Genomic DNA, 19449 nt, shown 5'->3' on the forward strand with positions numbered 1-19449 from the left:
GTAGAGAGCTAGAAAGGGTGCATCAAAAGAGGTGATTGGTTTCATTTGTTAGTGTGAAATCTTAGAGGGTCCGTTTTAATTAACTGCTCTTCTAGTGCAGGGTTAAGCAGGGCTGATGCAATAAACTGTAATTGAGGGTGACATCTGGTTCTGGACCTGGCGGTGAATGAGGACAGACACAGATGGATTTTAAGCAGCAGGCTGCAACTCTGTTAAACCTTAACGGAGGGGAGGGACACTACCTTCCTAGTCACCTGTATTTTAAATGGTTCCAATGCAGAGGTTACAGGGCTCCTCCCATATAATCCAGAACTCAAAGTAGACTTTCCTCGGCCTACCCCTAGGACTCAGCTTGCTCTTCTGAATCTAACCATCACCCCTTGTGAAGGGTACAGATCGGACTAAAAGGAGGGACCTTACTCCACAAAGGCCATAGGTCTCCCCCTATCCCGTGAGCACAAGGCCCCTCAGCAAAATCCCAGGCCTTTGACTTCTGGGAGCCATTCCTTTTAGCCTTCTAACTGCATTGGAAACTGGCTGAAAGTTGCAACAAACTAACATCTCTGCCAAGTACTATCATGAATTAACTAAATCCTCTTCCTGTTTAACCTGACCATGCATGGAGTATGCTCTGAGGAAGGTGAAAAAATCCCCCAGGCCTATGCTCATTTGACCACAACGGGAAGAAAAACATTTCTTCCTGACCCCAGAACAAGTGATCAGTAAGACCTGCAGCATCTGCAAAAACAGTTCTTTGAGTGCTTGCTCATGTTGATTCCAGTTAGGTGTGTGTGCCCCATGTGCACAGTTGTCAGAAGGCTTCCTCAGGTTCGTGGTCAACTGCAACCATTACCAATTTACAGTCCTCCCCTTCGGCCTGTCAGCAGCCGCACAAGTATTTACCAAATGTATGTCAGTCGTAGCTGATAAGATAAAAGATAATAATTGGAGATATACCAATCTCCTAGAACTGGAAGGGACCTTGAAAGGTCATTGAGTCCAGTCTCCTGCCTTCAGTAGCAGGACCAATTTTTTTGTCCCGATCCCCAAATGGCCCCCTCAAGGATTGAACTCACAACCCTGGGTTTAGCAGGCCAATGCTCAAACCACTGAGCTATCCCTCTGCCCCAAATGCAAAAGGCAGGTACCGGTATTCCTGTACTTTGCCGATTGGCTGCTCAGGGGATGGTCCAGGGGCCAAGTGGAGTGCCAGGTCACCTTCATAAGATCCATTTTCGACAGACTGGGTCTTATGCTCAACAAATGCAAATCAACTCTATCCCCGATGCTGAGAATAGAGTTTATCGGAGCAATGCTGGACTCAGGTCAGGGTATCCCTGCTGGAGGCTCAGTTTCGGACAATGACAGAAATTATGCAAAGCTTCAAGCGGTACCCCACCACCACAGCAAGGAATTGCTTGAAGCTCCTCGGCCACATGGCAGCATGTACGTATGTGGTACAGCACGCCAGGCTGAGGCTCAAGCCTGGCTGGCATCAGCCTATCGGCCAGGGCACAACAGACTGGACAAGGTGTTCACCCTCCCGGCGCCAGTTCTTGACTCTTTCCACAGGTGCTCAAGCCACAGGAGGGATGCGAGGGAGTCCTCTTCGCCAAGCCCCAGCCCTCCATGTCCCTAGTGACAGGTGCGTCAGCGCTGGGATGGGGTGCTCACCTGGGAGACCTTCAAGCCCAAGGTCTCTGGTTGCAAAACAAGCTCTCACTCTACATCAATGTCAAGGAGCTGAGAGCAGTCCGCCTGGCATGCCAGATCTTCCAGGCCCACTTGCAAGGGAAGTGCACAGGGGTGTTGATGGACAACCCAACTGCAATGTTTTATATAAACAAGCAGGGTGGAGTTTGTTCCTCTCCCCTATGTCAGAAAGCCCTCAAGCTGTGGGACTTCTGCATAGCCCACTCTATTCATCTGGAAGAATTCTATCTCCCAGGTTCCCAGAACAAGTTGGCGGACTATCTCAGCAGATCTTTCCACAATCACGAGTGGTCTATCCAACTGGATGTAGTACACAACATTTTCCAGAGGTAGAGAGTTTCCCAAATCAACCTGTTTGCCACGAAAAGCAACAGAAAATGCCCTCAGTTCTGTTCCTTCTAGTATCACAGTCCGGTCTCCCTCACAGATGCGTTCCTCCTCCGCCTCTGGATGGACTAGTTGTTGTATGCGTTCCCACCATTTCTACTTGTCCATAATGTTCTGCTCAAGATCTGCAGGGACAAGGCTGCAGTAATACTGGTAGCACCAGCCTGGCCTCTCCAGCACTGGTATATCACACTCCTGGAGCTGTCTGTGGATGCTCCAATCTCGTTGCCCCTGCTTCCGGACCTGATCACCCAAGACCATGGTCGTCGTCTTCATCCCGATCTCGAGTCTCTTCACCTCACCACTTGAAAGCTTCGTGGCTAAACCCGATGGAGCTGATGTGTTCTGAGCCCGTTAGGGGGGTCCTGCAGGGCAGCAGGAAACCTTCCACTGGGACCACCTACCTGGCCAAGTGGAAAAGGTTTGCAATTTGGTGTTCTCAGGGTTGCGCTTTTCCGATGCAGGCGCCCATACTGCTCAACTTAGATTACCTACTGCACTTAAAACAGCAGGGCCTTTCTGTATCAGTGCTCAATGTCCACCTGGAAGCCATTTTGGCCTTCCACCTGGGAGCGGCTGGCCATTCAGTCTTTGCCAACCTGATGGTCAGTTTTTACCTGAAAGGTCTGGATAGGCTATACCTGCAGGTTAAGCAACCAGTCCCGGCATGGAATCTCAACCTGGTCCTCTCCAGACTAATGGGATCCCTGGTGACTTGTTCATTGCTCTACCTTTCATGGAAGGTGGCCTTCCTAGTCACCATTACATCAGCAAGGAGACTCTCGGAGCTTAAAGCCCTAACTTCCCATCCCCCTTATACCATTATTTTTATAAGGACAAGGTGCAGCTTAGGCCTCATCCAGCCTTTCTCCCAAAGGTTGTGTCCCTAAGCCACATGCAGATAGTAGAGAGCTGCTGAAATAAAGCAAAAAGAGGCTCCCCATTGTTTGAGCTAGGATTTAAATTAATGAAAAGGGAGAGCAAGGGATGAGTCAGCTCCCTTCCTCCGCTGGCTGGTTAATGAATGGGTAAAGCCTTTGGAGGAGGGGCCACCCTTGCATGCCTCAGGGAGTGCTCTCCCTCTTTCTGCTGGGGCTCTTCTAGTCCCAAAGAGAGCAGCTTCCCCTAGAGAAGAGTGAAATTGATCCAAGTAATGTCATGAGGACTCGTTACCCTTGTGTATAAGGCCACCAGTTTCCTCTCTTTATGTTGTCTTAGTACAAGATAGATCTCTTCTCACACTCTCTTCTGCTTGGACTGTGAATCCTTGTGATACTCACAGCCTAGGTTGTCCCAAATAAGAACTATGAGAATTTTCAACCCTAGTCTTATGTGAAAGAGTATCATCTGTTCGTTTAGGTCTCTTTTTTTTTTTCTTTAACAGCCAAATGAACTTTTTGTGTTTTCTAGTGTTGTTTTACTCTTTGCTTGGATAAGCAGATCAGCAAACATTAGATTGCTGTAAGATTCAGTCTGTAAATTAAAGTGGTCCTTAACCAATTACTCTGATCAGTACTACTTGTGGAATTTCTGACTATTCTTAATGGTTCCTGTCTGAGTGTATCTACACTGCAGTCAAAGGTGTGACTGCAGCATGTGTTAGACATACTCTAGTTAGCCATGTACCGGGGTCAATGAAGCCACAGTAGTAAAAGCTATATACGATCCCCCCCTGGGGCCCAGGTTATGGTCTTGGGCAGCTTATCCCAGGCTGCTGCAGTTCGAGAGCTATTTTATCTAGCTAGATTAAAGCTATCTGAGTTATGTCTATATGTGCTGCAGTCACATCTCTGACTGCAGTGTAGACATGCCCAGTATGTGCAGGAGAGGAGGCTTCACTACATGACCAACTCAATCTGAAAAGTAGACAAGAATTGTTCAGCCATGTGTTACTTTTTGCAGGTTACTTGTCGTGCTGCCGTTTCCTGGATGATAATCAAATTGTTACGAGCTCTGGAGACACCACTTGGTAAGCAGTCGAATTGTAACGTTTGTATTAATGATTGCGTATTCAAAAATACAGATAATATATTAGGGGGGAACTTGTCATAACACTTAGTAATAGCAATAGTGTTAAAGTGCTGTATGAATCCTATGTAAGCAATCTTTGGTATAGAATTCTCATAGGACACATGGATAAAAACCTCTAATGGTATGCAATTTAGAGTAAATAACACACAAATGGAAATACTGCTGTTAAGCTTTACAAACTATGCTTTTGAATATCCCCTTTTTAAATAAAATGCATTAGGTGTGTGAAAAGCCAGACTTTGAATTTTTTCCTTTGCATTTGTCAGACCATGGCTTTTCTTACCATTTAGGTACTTGACAGACTCCATGGGCTAAGTAATTACCATCATTGATATTTTTTATTAACATCTCTAATAAAAAGAAGGCAATATTTTTAAAATGTAAAACTCTATACACATGGTCTATAAGAGCTCATCCAGAGCAATTATGGCTCACTGAAGAAAGAATTAGTTTCAAAAATATGGATTTTGACACATTCTGGAGCTATAGCTTTAAACAAGTCTCTTGTAGCAACAGTTAGTTATGAACCAGTGTCTGATCAGAGGAAATAGCCCCCCCCCCCCCCGAATGGTAATGTCTGTTTAATTGTCTTGTATACTTTTTAAAAATCCATTATCAAATTATTGGGGAGTGAACTTGATGTATACAGGCAGTAAAGAGTCACAATTAGTGCATGTTTTACAGTTGATTTTATGCCAGTGCCATTTAATAAACCTCTAACATTTTGCACTTTTTTGCACTCTGTTACTGATTGGTTGTTTCAATCTGAATAGCTTTCAGAAAGTCTTTTTAAAAAGTTAGCAGAAGTGAATTTTAAAGGAATATCACTGAACATTTAACAAAACATTAATTCCAAAACTAAAAATGTATCAGTCTTTGAAAAATATTCTTATTTTGTGATCCACTGGCTTAATATAAACATAATGTTCTGTTGTAATTTGTATACTCCATAGTCCATTTTCAGAGATCAGCTAAAACACTTAAGTAGTCATCTGTAGAGCATTTGCTTCTAGAGATCGTTATGCTCTAGTCCAGTGGCTCTCAAACTTTTTTACTGGTGACCCCTTTCACAAAGCAAGTCTCTGATCGTGACTCACCCCCCCCCCCAAATAAATTAAAAACACTTTTTTATATATTTAACACCATTATAAATGCTGGAGGCAAAGGGGATTTGGGGTGGAGGTTGACAGCTCACGACCCTCCATGTAATAACCTCGTGACCCCCTGAGGGGTCCTGACCCCCAGTTTGAGAACCCCTGCTCTAGTCTTACTAGCAAAGAGATCTTGTTTTTGTGGGCTATACTTTTTATGTGGTTTTAGCTCTTCTGCCATAACCAACGAAAGAAAAAGTGCCTTTAGGTTACAGATCTATAGAATAAGGCTTAACAAGACTCAGGATATTCAGCAAATTCAGTCTGTGTTCTGTTCTTACACTGAATTGTTACTTAAGATGGATTTAATTTTAATCCATCAGAACTGGAAAGGTAATGTTAGATTCCCCCAAAGTTAGCTCTGTTTCTCGACTTGCACAGCATTTCTGTGCCGCTTGTAGTGCGGCCTGTTTAAATACCTGCTTTACCAATAAATATTCATTTTACCAAAATATTAAATGTAAACCAAAAAATTCACATGTTGAATGAATAAATCTTAAAGGGAAAATAGTAGTACATCCACTAGGCAGCAGTACTTGAGGTGATTATTTTGAAGTCTTCCTGAGGGTTTGTCCAGACTACCCGCTGTATCGGCGGGTAGCGATCGATTTATCGGGATCAATAAATCGTGTCTCATCTAGACATGATATATCGATCCCCGAACGCACTCCCCCTTGACTCCGGAACTCCACCGGAGCAGGTAGCGGAGTCGGCGGGGGAGCTGCGGACGTCGATCCCGCGCGATGAGGATGGGAGGTAAGTCGGAGTAAGATACTTCAACTTCAGCTACAGTATTCCTGTAGCTGAAGTTGCATATCTTACATCGACACCCCCCCCCTCCCCCCAGTGTAGACCAGGCCTAAGACATTCACTGCTGTTTTGTTGGTCCCGTAAGGGCCCTCCTATTAAATGGCCTTTTTGAGTGGCTGTTTAAGATGGATGTTGATTGTACATGAATGATCCTTTTTAAATACACCAAGAATTGCTAAAGTGATACTCTTTGTACAAGATTATATAGCTTTAGCAGTTTTGACTGTTGCATGTAATAATTTTTCAAAGTTCAGGTAGGGTGTTGAGTACACAAATTCTGTCCTTCTCTTATGGCCTAGCCACTGGCAAGGGATTCCTTTGTGTCTTGTTCTTTCTGCATATGCATTTCTGGAACACAAGTGGTTCATAATGAAAGCTGGTTCTATTAAGAAAAAACTTCTGCTTTTGTGCTAATGGTTCCCTTCACTTATGGAAGGAGGAAGCCAGTAGTCGCCTTCCTCTAAGCCTGCACTTTCCTAGAATGGGGAACTAAAGAGGAGACATGGAAGGCGTGATGTTTTCTAGATGCAAATGGATTAGGGCTGGAACACTAAGCAAAATTTCATATCATAGTTGGAACTGACTAGTGAAGGCTGATACGGAATTAATTACTGAATGTATGGTTTACATAGCCAGGGAACCCCAAAACACAAAATTAGCTTCTGCACTGGCTCTAAGCCAAAACTTAATCTCCATTGTGCTCACCTACTGGGAAAGAGAACAGACAAGTTAAATGCTTTCTTCTAAATATCTCTGGAAAGTCTGCTGCTTTTGTGGATGATGCAGTCAGTATTTCATCCCCTTTTTATACCCTATGATTGTCACTGTGGTGATCTTGCTGTCAATGGAAAAGTGTGGGCACTGACAGCCATGAGGCAACAGTGAATTATTCTGGCTGAATTATACACCCTCAAAAAGCCGCTTTTTAAAATGAATGGAAACACTGACTCAACCTTAACTATAGCAGCGATAGTGGGTGCTACTCTAAAACAGCTCTACACTAGTGTTAGAACGCTGCCATGTTACAGAACTCCATGTATCAACAATGTTGAACATTAGTCACTTTGCTCACTTTATATTGCTGGTAACCCAGCCAAGAAGCTGATCCTCTGTAACCAGAAATAATATGTGGCTCCATCTGAAAGTACTGGTGCCTTTTTAAGGCAAAGACTGAGAGCTTGCATATGAGATACCAAAATGTCTCAAAGAAGAGCATCATCTTCCCATATACTTTGGGATTAATTTTTCCCTTTTTATCTTAAATACAAAAAATTAAACCAAAGAAAACAAGTGACAAACCAGCCAAGTCCGGGCTAACCAGCCCTGTCTGAACTTCTAGTAATGTACTGTGAGACTTGTTTTAAAAAATCAATTTTATTTGATTATTCTAATTTTTGTCATTTTATCTCCCCCCACCCCCGCTTCCCCCTTCCGTCAAGCGCCCTTTGGGATATTGAAACTGGCCAGCAGACGACCACATTTACTGGACACACCGGGGATGTCATGAGTTTGTCCCTGGCTCCTGATGCCAGGTGTTTTGTTTCTGGTGCCTGTGATGCCTCTGCCAAACTGTGGGATGTTAGAGAAGGAATGTGTCGGCAAACATTCACTGGCCACGAGTCAGACATCAATGCCATCTGTGTGCGTATGAACTCTGAATTGGGGGGATGGGATTTAAGTTCATGATATATACTCTGCAGTCAGCTGTTAGAATTTAACATTATTATCTTAATAATATTAAATAACAATATTATTTAATATTATCCTGGAATATTACAGCATAGTTTTTCCAAAACAAAGTGTTTTCCACAGTTGACAAAACTACATTCAATTTGTTGTATTGCATAAAATTTATTGCAGTAAATGACAATTTGTTAGGTGCTTAAATAGTATGTTACTAAAGTTTTTTTTTTTATAGTAATACTTATTATTTCATCTTCAGAAGGCTTTAAAAACATTAGTGCCGTGTGATGGAGATAAGGTACTTCTAGCTCCTCTGTACAGATAGGGAAACAAACAGGCAAAGGGATGTGGCAAAGAACACAAAGGGAGTCAAACCAAGCTAGGAGTAGATCTTTAGTTCCTAGCTCTCAATTCTGGGCATATGACAACTGGCCTGCATGAGTACTCCAAAGTACCAAATGAAAATGGTCTAGCATGTTTTGTACTATCTAAGATTTCATAGTAGTTGTCCAAATGGAAAAAGCCCTGTTCCCAAAAGCTGCAAAACACAAATTATCTTATACTATAATATCTTTGTTTTGTTTTAAAGTTCTTCCCAAATGGCAATGCGTTTGCCACAGGCTCAGATGATGCCACATGCAGGCTCTTTGATCTTCGTGCTGACCAGGAGCTTATGGTTTATTCACATGACAACATTATCTGCGGCATCACCTCTGTAGCATTCTCCAAAAGCGGACGTCTCCTCTTAGCTGGTTATGATGACTTTAATTGCAATGTCTGGGACACGCTGAAAGCTGACAGAGCAGGTAAATAGTTTGTGCATTAGGTTTTAAATACTATCAACTGCACCTAAAGGGGTGACCTATTGACAGTCCTTTATCAAACGTTAGCACAGTGCTGTTAGACTGCTGTAATTAACTCAGTGATGTGGTCTGCTGTGAGATCACCCTAGGTGAAGGTATTTTACCTGTGTTGTCAATATGCTGTAGATTTGTAAATGTTAGTGAAGAATATGGGGTTTCTGAGAATAGAAAGCTACCCTCTGCAAACAGAACTCAGTAAAAGAATGACATCTGGGGAAATTAAATATATTTTTACCTTCAAAGAGCTTATTTTACACTTGGATTGTTTAAAAGTATTTGACACTTTATGAAACACCTACTATTAATCACTTCATGTATGGAGGGTCTACAACCGTGTAATATTTATATGAAGATAATTGGCATTAGTATTTCACTGAAACAATTCAGGTTAATAGTTGGTGGCTATGCTGCACTGCAGTGCTTGAAGCTGTTTAGTATTCCTCTGAGAATTTGCACTGATTTTTAGGTAGTGTAACTGTCAAGCAGAGATTTGTAGCCACTGATTTATTACCTCAAAATTCTTCACATAGCAAACAGTTCTGGATAGTACTTCTTAAAAACTCACCCTTTATTACCTCATCTTCCACATTTTCTAAAGCTGCCTTATTTGTGTATTTAATATGAAGTGTGACTTTGCATGTTTTGGAAGAAGAAACTGTCAAAGGGGGGAAGGGTCTTATGCTATTGTCACCTTATCTCAGTATGGGTATCAGTATCAACCTCACTAACATGATACATTATCTCTAAGGCGTAGCTGGATAATGCAAAAAGAACAGGAATACTTGTGGCACCTTAGAGACTAACAAATTTATTTGAGCATAAGCTTTCATGGGCTACACCCCACTTCTTCGGATGCATAGAATGGAACACACAGAAGATATTTATACATACAGAGAACATGAAAAGGTGAAAGTAGCCATGCCAACTGTAAGAGGCCAGTCAACTGAGATGAGCTATCATCAGCAGGAGAAAAAAAAACTCTTTGAAGTGATAATCGAGATGACCCATAGAAGGTTGAGGAGAACTTAACATGGGGAAATAGATTCAATTAGTTTAATGACCCATCCATTCCCAGTCTCTATTTAAACCTAAGTTAATTGTAGCTAATTTGCATATTAATTCAAGTTCAGCAGTCTCTCTTTGGAGTCTGTTTTTGAAGTTTCTTTGTTGCAAAATTGCCACCTTCAAGTCTGTCACTGAGTGGTTAGAGAGGTTGAAGTGTTCTCCCACTGGTTTTTTAATGTTATGATTCCTGATATCAGATTTGTGTCCATTTATTCTTTTGTGTAGAGTGTGTCCGGTTTGGCCAATGTATATGGCAGAGGGGTGCATTTGTGGCAGTATTTATAAAATTTATAACGAGAAAAAGGAAAAGCGGTTATGTAACTTTATTTAGGAGTATAATTAATGGGAGGAGATGGGTATTGAATTTACCAACCCAGCTAGTATAGATACTATCAGTTCCTAAAATATAAACTAATGATATTAGAACAGGGAAAGTACAAATTATCATAAATGACCACAAAGTTTCTGCTTATGATTATAGAATGTAAAGAAGAGGAACTAGATATATTAATGGAGAAAGTATTTCTAATTCTTGGAACTAGCACAAGGCTAAAAAACTAGGTTCTGTTTAGCGTCTGGAGGAACGTAATAAACAAAAATTGGTACAAACCTGATCACTGCTGAGGGGGAGGCTGTGCTCAGAATAGAGAAGACACCAGCAACAGAGACTTTCTATGTGACGTTAGTCCCTTCACTGTAGTCTAAAAGCAGTGCTCCCATGGCTTGCTTGCTTCCCCTGCCCTTTTCCAACAAATCTGGTACCTTCTGTCAGTGCAGTGCAGAAATTGGCACTGTAGTAGCTCAGAGTTCATCTGATGTGTAGAGCAGGTCACTTCACTTTTCAGTGCTGTTTGATTTTAATTGTACCAGGAACATATTTTTCAAATAAGTGTAACATGCTTATGCTATCCAAATGCACCTTATTCAAGGTTTTCCCACAGTGGTTATTTAGAGCTGAAATCTGTAATCTTGATACTTGAGGCCAGAAATAGACATGCAAATGAAAACAAATTGGTAGTCTGAAATTGCATATATTGATAACATTTATGAAAGGAAAATTCTCTGGCTATCTTCCTTACTACTGGCTTTAAATCAAGTGCTATAGAAATAAAATAACTTGCTGTTCCACCAGAGAATCCATTGAGCAGATGAATATAAGGTGTTGCTTGTTGCTTTTGGATTATCTGCAGGATTTCAGTTTGTAAATTTTGTAACTCCCTGGTAATGTTGAGACCAACACTACAGTAATTCTTTGATAAACTATTAGGTGGGTGATCCAAGCAGATTAGGGAACTCTTGCTGACATATTATTACACTTTATAGTTTTTCTGTTGGGGAAAACTATATTTGGTCCCTGGTGACAATTTTTTACTTTTGAAGCTGATTAGGAGGAAGTGATGAGCTTGCTGGCCTGTTGAAATGACTAATACTAGTTCCATTTCCTGCTTTGATTTTATACTATACTAATGCAGTGTGATTTGTCTTCAGTGCCTGTTTACTAATGCACTAGGTTGTACTTTTGGTTGACTTTTAAGTAGGAAAAACTAATTTTCAGTCGCTACAGAATAAATTACCTTGCCTCATTACAAATCTGTTTCATTAGGGTAGTGTTTATCTAGGGAATCCTGGATTCTGCAGTTTCCTGGTTTGTTGGGGTTGTTTTTTGGGTGATAAGAGGCAGTGACTTTTGCATGTCCCTCCTGCAGGGAAAGCGGAAGGGAGGGAGTGAAAATAGATGCACCGCTACAACTGATCTGTCTCCCACTCTCCCAGAAATCCTATTGGATCCCTGCATAAACCTCACCGCAGAGGGATGTTGAATGGGAAAAGGGATCACCAGTGTGGTTAGAGTCCCAGGGAGCAGCAATACTTAATAAGGAGGAAGGGAGGACAGTCTGCAGATGTGTGAAGTCACGTGTTAATAATCAGTTGTTAGAATCCTAACATGGATTGACTCATCAGTCACAAATTAACTGCTCAAGCACTCTGCTTCCTCAGGTACTTTGCTTGGGGTTCTGCTACATTAAATCTCACCACTATAATCTCAGTTTTATACACTTCTGGTGTTTGAGTCTATCAGTTCCCTGACTTCTGGTACTGGTGTTACCTCTTATATCCAGAGTTTATGCACAATATTGGATCTCTTTCCTTTCACTTTTCCCAGTTGCAAGACATCTTACTTCTGGACGCTCTAACAATCATGATGGTAGCCATCCTACTTCTACAATAGAATAGTTCTGGAGCCATTTCATCAGCTGTGACAGCAGGCTTCCTATATGGCACTATGAATTTTTAAAGATGCTATTAACCACTTGTACATTGATCATGTGTCTGCTGCTGCAGAAGTGCCAAATTCATTGCATTAAGAAGCCCACTGATTCAAATGGGAGACACTCTGGTACTTCTACAGTTTTAATGTGGAGATCAGCAGTACTACCCAACATATTTTTACATATTATGTACAGTATGTTAAGCAAATTCTGATTGCTCAAGTAAACTTTGGATGACCAAGTCAATATTTGGAAACTTAATTTAGTGCTAGTACATGTTTTAGAATTTCTTTTAAACATGTCACAACTGCGAACTAGATGGGAAAACATTCTTAACAGCATGAATGCGCGGAGTCATGTTAACAATGTTACTGATGCAAAGAGAGGCTGATTAAGTCATTTCATCATTAAAACTTCTCCAGGTCAGGATTTTGATCATGTAATGGGCTTAGCAAGACTTGAATATAGGTGCTTTTTACCTTCTTTCCTTTAAATGCCCATATAAAAAGTCATACCAGCTCCCTTAATTTTCTTTTTTTTTTAAAGTGTAAGTGTCTCTTTCAATCTCTCACAATTCAACTGAATAAGAAGTAAGAAATAAGAAGTGATGGAATGGATAATACAGTCTGTCTGGGCAAAAATCACATTGGGAAAGAAAGCTACTACCGCTTCCCCTGGGATCAGGGGCGGCTCTAGGCACCAGCAAACCAAGCTGTTGCCTGGGGCGGCCAAATCTAGGGGGCGACAGGCTGGGCCGGTGGACCTGCCGCAGTCATGCCTGCGGGAGGTCCACCGGAGCCGCGGACGACGGGACCTGCCGCAGGCATGATTGCGGAGGGGGCGCTCGTCCCGCGGCTCGGCTGGACCTCCCGCAGGCATGACTGCGGCAGCTCAAGCGGAGCCGCCGGACCCGCGAACCGTCCGCATCCGTGCCCGCGGGAGGTCCGCTGTTCCCGCGGCTCCGGTGGAGCTCCCGCAGTCATGCCTGCGGCAGGTCCGCTCGTCCCGGGGCTCCGGTGGACCTGCCGCGGGAGCTCAACCGGAGCCACGGGAAGAGGGGACCCGCCGCGGGACCGAGGAAGGGCGGCGCAGCACACCGCGCTGCCTGGGGCAGCCTATTTTCTAGAGCCGCCCCTGCCTGGGATAGTGCTTGAGGTGGCTATAGACCACTGGGATTTGATTTGGATATGGATAGAGACCTCTTTAATGTTTTTAATGAAGTAAATACTAATTGGAATTGTGTGATCATGGGAGACTTCAACTTCCCAGATATAGACTGGAGGACAAGTGCTAGTAATAATAATAATAGGGCTCAGATTTTCCTGGATGCGATAGCTGATGGATTCCTTCAACAAGTAGTTGCTGAACCAGCAAGAGGGGATGCCATTTTAGAATTGGTTTTGGTGAGTAGTGACGACCTCATAGAAGAAATGGTTGTAGGGGACAACCTTGGTTCGAGCGATGATGAGCTAATTCAGTTCAAACTAAATGGAAGGATAAACAAAAATAGGAGTTTGATTTCAAAAGGGCTAACTTAAAAAAATTAAGGAAATTAGTTAGGGAAGTGGATTGGACTGAAGAACTTGTGGATCTAAAGGTGGAGGAGGCCTGGAATTACTTCAGGTCAAAGTTGCAGAAACTATCAGAAGCCTGCATCCCAAGAAAGGGGGAAAAAATTCATAGGCAGGAGTTATAGACCAAGCTGGATGAGCAAGCATCTCAGAGAGGTGATTAGGAAAAAGCAGAGAGCCTACAAAGAGTGGAAGATGGGAGGGATCAGCAAGGGAAAGCCACCTTATTGAGGTCAGAACATGTAGGGATAAAGTGAGAAAGGCCAAAAGCCATGTAGAGTTGGACCTTGCAAAGGGAATTAAAACCAATAATAAAAGGTTCTATAGCTGTATAAATAAGAAGAAAACAAAAAAAGAAGTGGGACAGCTAAACACTGAGGATGGAGTGGCGGTTAAGGATAATCTAGGCATGGCCCAATATCTAAACAAATACTTTGCCTCAGTCTTTAATGAGGCTAATGAGGAACTTAGGGATAAGGGCAGGATGACAAATGGGAATGAGGATATGGAGGTAGATATTACCACATCCGAGGTAGAAGCCAAACTCGAACAGCTTAATGGGACTAAACTTCATCCAAGAATCTTCATCCAAAAATATTAAAGGAACTGGCACATGAAATTGCAAGCCCATTAGCAAGAATTTTTAATGAATCTGTAAACTCAGGGGTTTTACTGTATGACTGGAGAGTTGCTAACATAGTTCCTATTTTTAAGAAAGGAAAAAATGTGATCCGGTAACTACAGGCCTGTTAGTTTGACATCTGTAATATACATGGTCTTAGAAATTTTTTTGAAGGAGAACGTAGTTAAGGACATTGAAGTCAATGGTAATTGGGACAAAATACAACATGGTTTTACAAAAGGTAGATCATGCTAAACCAACCTGATCTCCTTCTTTGAGAAGGTAACAGATTTTTTTAGACAAAGGAAATGCAGTGGATCTAATTTACCTCGATTTCAGTAAGGCATTTGATACGGTTCCACATAGGGAATTATTACTTAAATTGGAAAAGATGGGGATCAATATGAAAATTGAAAGGTGGAAAAGGAACTGGTTAAAGGGGAGACTACAACGGGTCATACTGAAAGGTGAACTGTCAGGCTGGAAGGAGGTTACTAGTGGAGTTCCTCGGGGATCAGTTTTGGGACGAATCTTATTTAATCTTTTTATTACTGACACAAAAAGTGGGGTGTGCTAATAAAGTTTGCAGATGACATAAAGTAAGACTGGAATATCATACAGGAAGACCTTGTAAACTGGAGTAATAGTAACAAGATGAAATTTAATAGTGAAAAGTGCAAGGTCATGCATTTAGGGATTAATAACAAGAATTTTTGTTATAAGCTGGGGACTCATCAGTTGGAAGTAACAGGAGGAGAAGGCCCTCGGAGTATTGGTTGATCACAGGATGACTATGAGCCGCCAATGTGAGATGGTGGTGAAAAAAGCTAATGTGGTCTTGAGATGCATCAGGCGAGGTATTTCCAGTAGAGATAAGGAGGTGTTAGTACCATTTATACAAGTCACTGGTGAGACATCATCTGGAATACTGTGTGCAGTTCTGGTCTCCCATGTTTAAGAAGGATGAATTCAAACTGGAACAGGTACAGAGAAGGGCTACTAGGATGATCCGAGGAATGGAAAACCTGTCTTATGAAAGGAGACTCAAAGAGCTTGGCTTGTTTAGCCTAACCAAAAGAAGGCTGAGGGGAGATACAGTTGCTCGCTATAGATATATCAGAGGGATAAATACCATGGGGGGAGAGGAATTATTTAAGCTCAGTACCAATCTGGACACAAGAACAAATAGATATAAACTGGCCATCAGGAAGTTTAGACTTGAAATTAGATGAAGATTACTAACCGTCAGAGGAGTGAAGTTCTGGAACAGCCTTCGAAGGGGAGCAGTGGGGGCAAAAGACATGTCTGGCTTCAAGACTAAGCTTGATAACTTTATGGAAGGGGTGGTATGATAGGATAGCCTAATTTTGGCAATTAATTGATCTTTGACTATTAGTGGTAAATATGCCCAGTGGCCTGTGATGGGATGTTAGATGGGGTGGGATTTGAGTTACTACAGAGAATTCTTTCCTGGGTATCTGGCTGGTGAGTCTTGCCCACATGCTCAGGGTTTAGCTGATCCCCATATTTGGGGGCAGGAAGGAATTTTCCTCCAGGGCAGATTGGCAGAGGCCCTGAGGGTTTTTTCGCCTTACACTGCAGCGTGGGGCATGGGTCACTTGCTGAAGGATTCTCTGCACCTTGAAGTCTTTAAACCATGATTTGAGGACTTCAGTAGCTCAGACATACATTAGAGGTTTATTACAGGAGTGGATGGGTGAGATTCTGTGGCCTGCATTGTTCAGGCGGTCAGACTAGACGATCATAATGGTCCCTTCTGACCTTAGTCTGAGTCTAATTTCTCAAAATGACACATTGGTTGAATGGAAGCATCTTCCATAGTGGCAAATCTAATGAAGGTAGGTGGCCAGTCTTTGTTTGCCTTTTCATAATATGTGTGCTTGTAAGCCTAAGAGGAGGTCTAGGGCTCAAGCAAGATTAAATGTGTTTAAAATGATCCAGCCTAACTCGGCGTTTTTTTTATAGTCTAGGGTTTTTTTACAAGATGAATTGGCCTATAGTACTGTAGAAGGGGAAGTAATTGAATTTAGCAGCAATGCACTAATAAATATAGAATTCAAAATTGCTTGGGGTGTGCTGTCAGAAGTATTTTGATAAGCTGGTGATGACTTTGTAATTGACTTATGATTATTGAAGATTATTCCTATCAAGTGAAAATCTTGTGGCTAACATACTTCATGTTGTCATATTCTGCATCTGGGAGTCCCTCACTGACTATTTCAGTCATTTCCAAGGGAATAGTGCCAAAAGCTGGGGGTAAAGAAAACTATCAAAATCAGACTTGTGTAAATATTAAACCAAGTTAATGTTCCAGTCTTCTGATCGCTAGAGTATCCAATACAAACACACGAGCCCATATCATTGCATTGCTTGTAATGAAGTATGTATTCATCGAGACTCCGTAATATGCATGTGTATTTTGTTTAATTTCTAGGTGTCCTTGCTGGCCACGATAACCGTGTCAGTTGCTTAGGTGTGACTGACGATGGTATGGCAGTAGCAACAGGATCATGGGATAGCTTCCTCAAGATCTGGAACTGAAGTCTGTAGGTATTTGGGCGGGGTGGGGAAAAACATCCTTAATTACCTTATAATCTCATTATTTTTTGTAATTTCAAATGTACATTGCAACTGTTTTTATGCTATAAATTTCCAGTTCAGTTTAGAAAAGTAAAACACTAGAAATAAGATTAACTTCTTACAGTTTAATTCAGCCTTATAAAATTCTACTGCCTAGGGGAAGTAACTTTTTTATAAGTATCATTGACTTTTTTCATTATCATGGTAAGGGGTGGGTGAATGGCTTTCACATCTGGGCTGATAAATATTAAAACTTTTGAAAATGGTGAAATAAAAATAATGGATGTAAATGTTAGTGTGGGATGATATAGTAGAGGGTGTGGGAGTATAAACGGTTATACCAGACACAGAAGTTAGTTCAACCAGTTTAGAACTTAATGTTAGTGTCAAAACGTAAGTTTTAACAAAACTTTTTGTGTGTCAGACAAGCGACGGACTCCGCCGTGACTGGAAGACATTTCCAGCAGTTGAAAACTAAAATGATAGCATATCCAATCCAACCATACTAACTTGGACCCCCATTCTCCTCAAAACTTCAAAGGGCAAGATCTTTTACCGTCTCCTATTGCTGAAATGAAGAGCACAATTACTTTTCAAAGAAGAATTTCTGTAGTTGTAAGCAAATGAAATTGTGCATTCCTTTTGGGACCATTTTTTGTCTTGAGAATTTAAAAAAGAAACACTATCATAAAAGCATGACCAGAAAGTAAACTTGAGCATAATTGTGAAACAAACTTAACTTCACTGTAGTTTTCAAATTAAAGTTGAGAACTTTGTTTTATCTCACCGTTTCAAATTTTCAAGTCACATTTGTAGAAGGATTTAATTTTTTTTTCACATTTCCTTTTTAAATACATTTCTTTATGGTCAATAACTGAGTAAAACAAGGGAGTCCTAGCCCATTGTGTCTGGGGTTGTTAATGCTGTAAATTTAGTCCCTACTTTTTTTTATTTTTGTCTAGTTTCACAAATAATTGTTGCACAAAACATGGCATCTATAGAATAATGTTAATGTTAAGAAGTAAGGTAACCAAGCACATGCTGTACATGGTATTGAATGCTTGTTTAAAAATCCTTTCACCTTTTATGGGTAACAAATGCAAATCCTCAATTCCTACCCACCCACCCACCCCCAAACCCACTGATTAAAAATTTTTTTTTTCTTTGTCCCCACTTGGAAGGACAGTTTATATACCCTAACACTACCCCATAGTCTCAACAACCAGGAATCTCTGTTTTTCAAAAGAGACCTGTCCTGCACTTGGGTATTAAGTCAATTCTTTGTGTATGAAATGATGTACAAATCAATGTTTTGAAAATAATGATCTTAAACTTTCTAAGTTAAACAAATTTTTTTTTGATTGTTTGCCATATTGGGTGGGTTTACTCTTAGAATCGCATGCTGTAGAAATGCTAAAAAGTGCATATTGAACTAAGTCCTTCGATGTTTTTTTTCTTTAAAGAAATAACCTGTTTAAAAACTGTAACCATTGCCGCTGTATTCATTTATTGTTGCTACTCTGTGCATAAATCTATGAAGACTTCAAGTACAAAGCTATGCACGTTTTTGGAGTAGCGTGAGAAGTCACTTTTTTCTTTTTTTCTTTTTTTTTGTTTTGTTTTGTTTTTAAAGAAACAGCCTGTTCAAACGATCGCTGTCAAAGATTCTGGGGGTGGGGGTGGGGGAACCCAGACCATCTTCTTTATAAATTAATTCTTCACAGCCAGTTCCTCTTGTAAAATGAGTTCTTTGCATCTGATTAGAATCATTTTTGTAATGAACAGGTTTTCCTGGCTTTCTTTTCAAATAAAATGTTAAAAGCAGCAGCGTTTGGACAGCAGATTGTTCTCTTAAATTCTCCTATCTTCACTATATCCAGAAATGCGCCTCCCTAGCAGCAGTAGTGGCTTTCTCCATTCTGTTTTTCTGCAACATTCTGTACAAAAATGTGCTGTAATTGTGCGTTAGGCCTGGATTTGGCATAAAAAAGATGAATTCCCTCTCTCTTTCATGAAACTACTCTGTAGAGCTTTCTCCGCACCCTGTATCCCTCTTCACCTTTTTGTATTTAATTTTAAAGTCAGTGTACTTCAAGAAAGCTGGATGCAAGATAGATACTATATTAAAATGTACTGTTATTTAAGATGTAATAAAGCAGTTTGACATGAGTTTGGTCTGACTGATTTGTTCTCCAGCTTATTGCTTTGCCTAAAGAACAAAACTCCCTAACCTAACAGATCATGAGTGGTGAATTCAAACAAGCCCATCAGAAAAATTGGAGTCTGTGCTGTGGCCACTTCTGATGGATCTTTTAGATTAAGTTCAGCATTTTCAAGTGGTTTGATTTATCCACCCTATTGCACACAGTACTAATTGGCAAACCAGGTATAAGCTGGTATGCAAGATGCTTGGAAAAATTGCATGTCTGATTAAGTAGCATACACACTAATGGATTCTTCTTGAGTGTTGTAGAATGACAAACGTGCAGAGCTGACTTAAACTGTTTCACAATCTTTGAGCTGTGTGGATGTTAACAGAAACACTAGTGTTTGTACAGTTACCATTAGTGTCTAGCCACCACGTGGAATGTGAAATATGTACAAACATAGGGTTTACTAAGGACATATTAAGTATCTGGAGCTCAGCAGCTGCAGACATATTTTTCTGCATTGTTAAATATT

General features: G+C 41.1%; 2 protein-coding genes across 28 annotated transcripts in view; one reads left to right on the forward strand and one right to left on the reverse strand.

The window, feature by feature from the left end:
• GNB1 (G protein subunit beta 1) overlaps positions 1-18038 on the forward strand; it is an 80917-nt gene extending 62879 nt beyond the window's left edge. For all 3 annotated transcript variants that reach the window (XM_039509173.1, XM_039509174.1, XM_039509175.1), the window contains exons 7-11: positions 4003-4069; positions 7532-7733; positions 8365-8581; positions 16622-16733; positions 17192-18038. In XM_039509173.1, the coding sequence (XP_039365107.1) occupies positions 4003-4069; positions 7532-7733; positions 8365-8581; positions 16622-16728 (593 nt within the window). In that variant the 3' untranslated portion in view covers positions 16729-16733; positions 17192-18038. The remainder of the gene's footprint in view (positions 1-4002; positions 4070-7531; positions 7734-8364; positions 8582-16621; positions 16734-17191) is intronic.
• CALML6 (calmodulin like 6) overlaps positions 1-19449 on the reverse strand; it is a 235833-nt gene that overhangs the window by 180918 nt on the left and 35466 nt on the right. The window lies entirely within an intron of this gene.

This window comes from Mauremys reevesii, linkage group 21 (genome assembly GCF_016161935.1).
Source record: "Mauremys reevesii isolate NIE-2019 linkage group 21, ASM1616193v1, whole genome shotgun sequence".
Lineage (NCBI taxonomy): Eukaryota > Metazoa > Chordata > Testudines > Geoemydidae > Mauremys > Mauremys reevesii.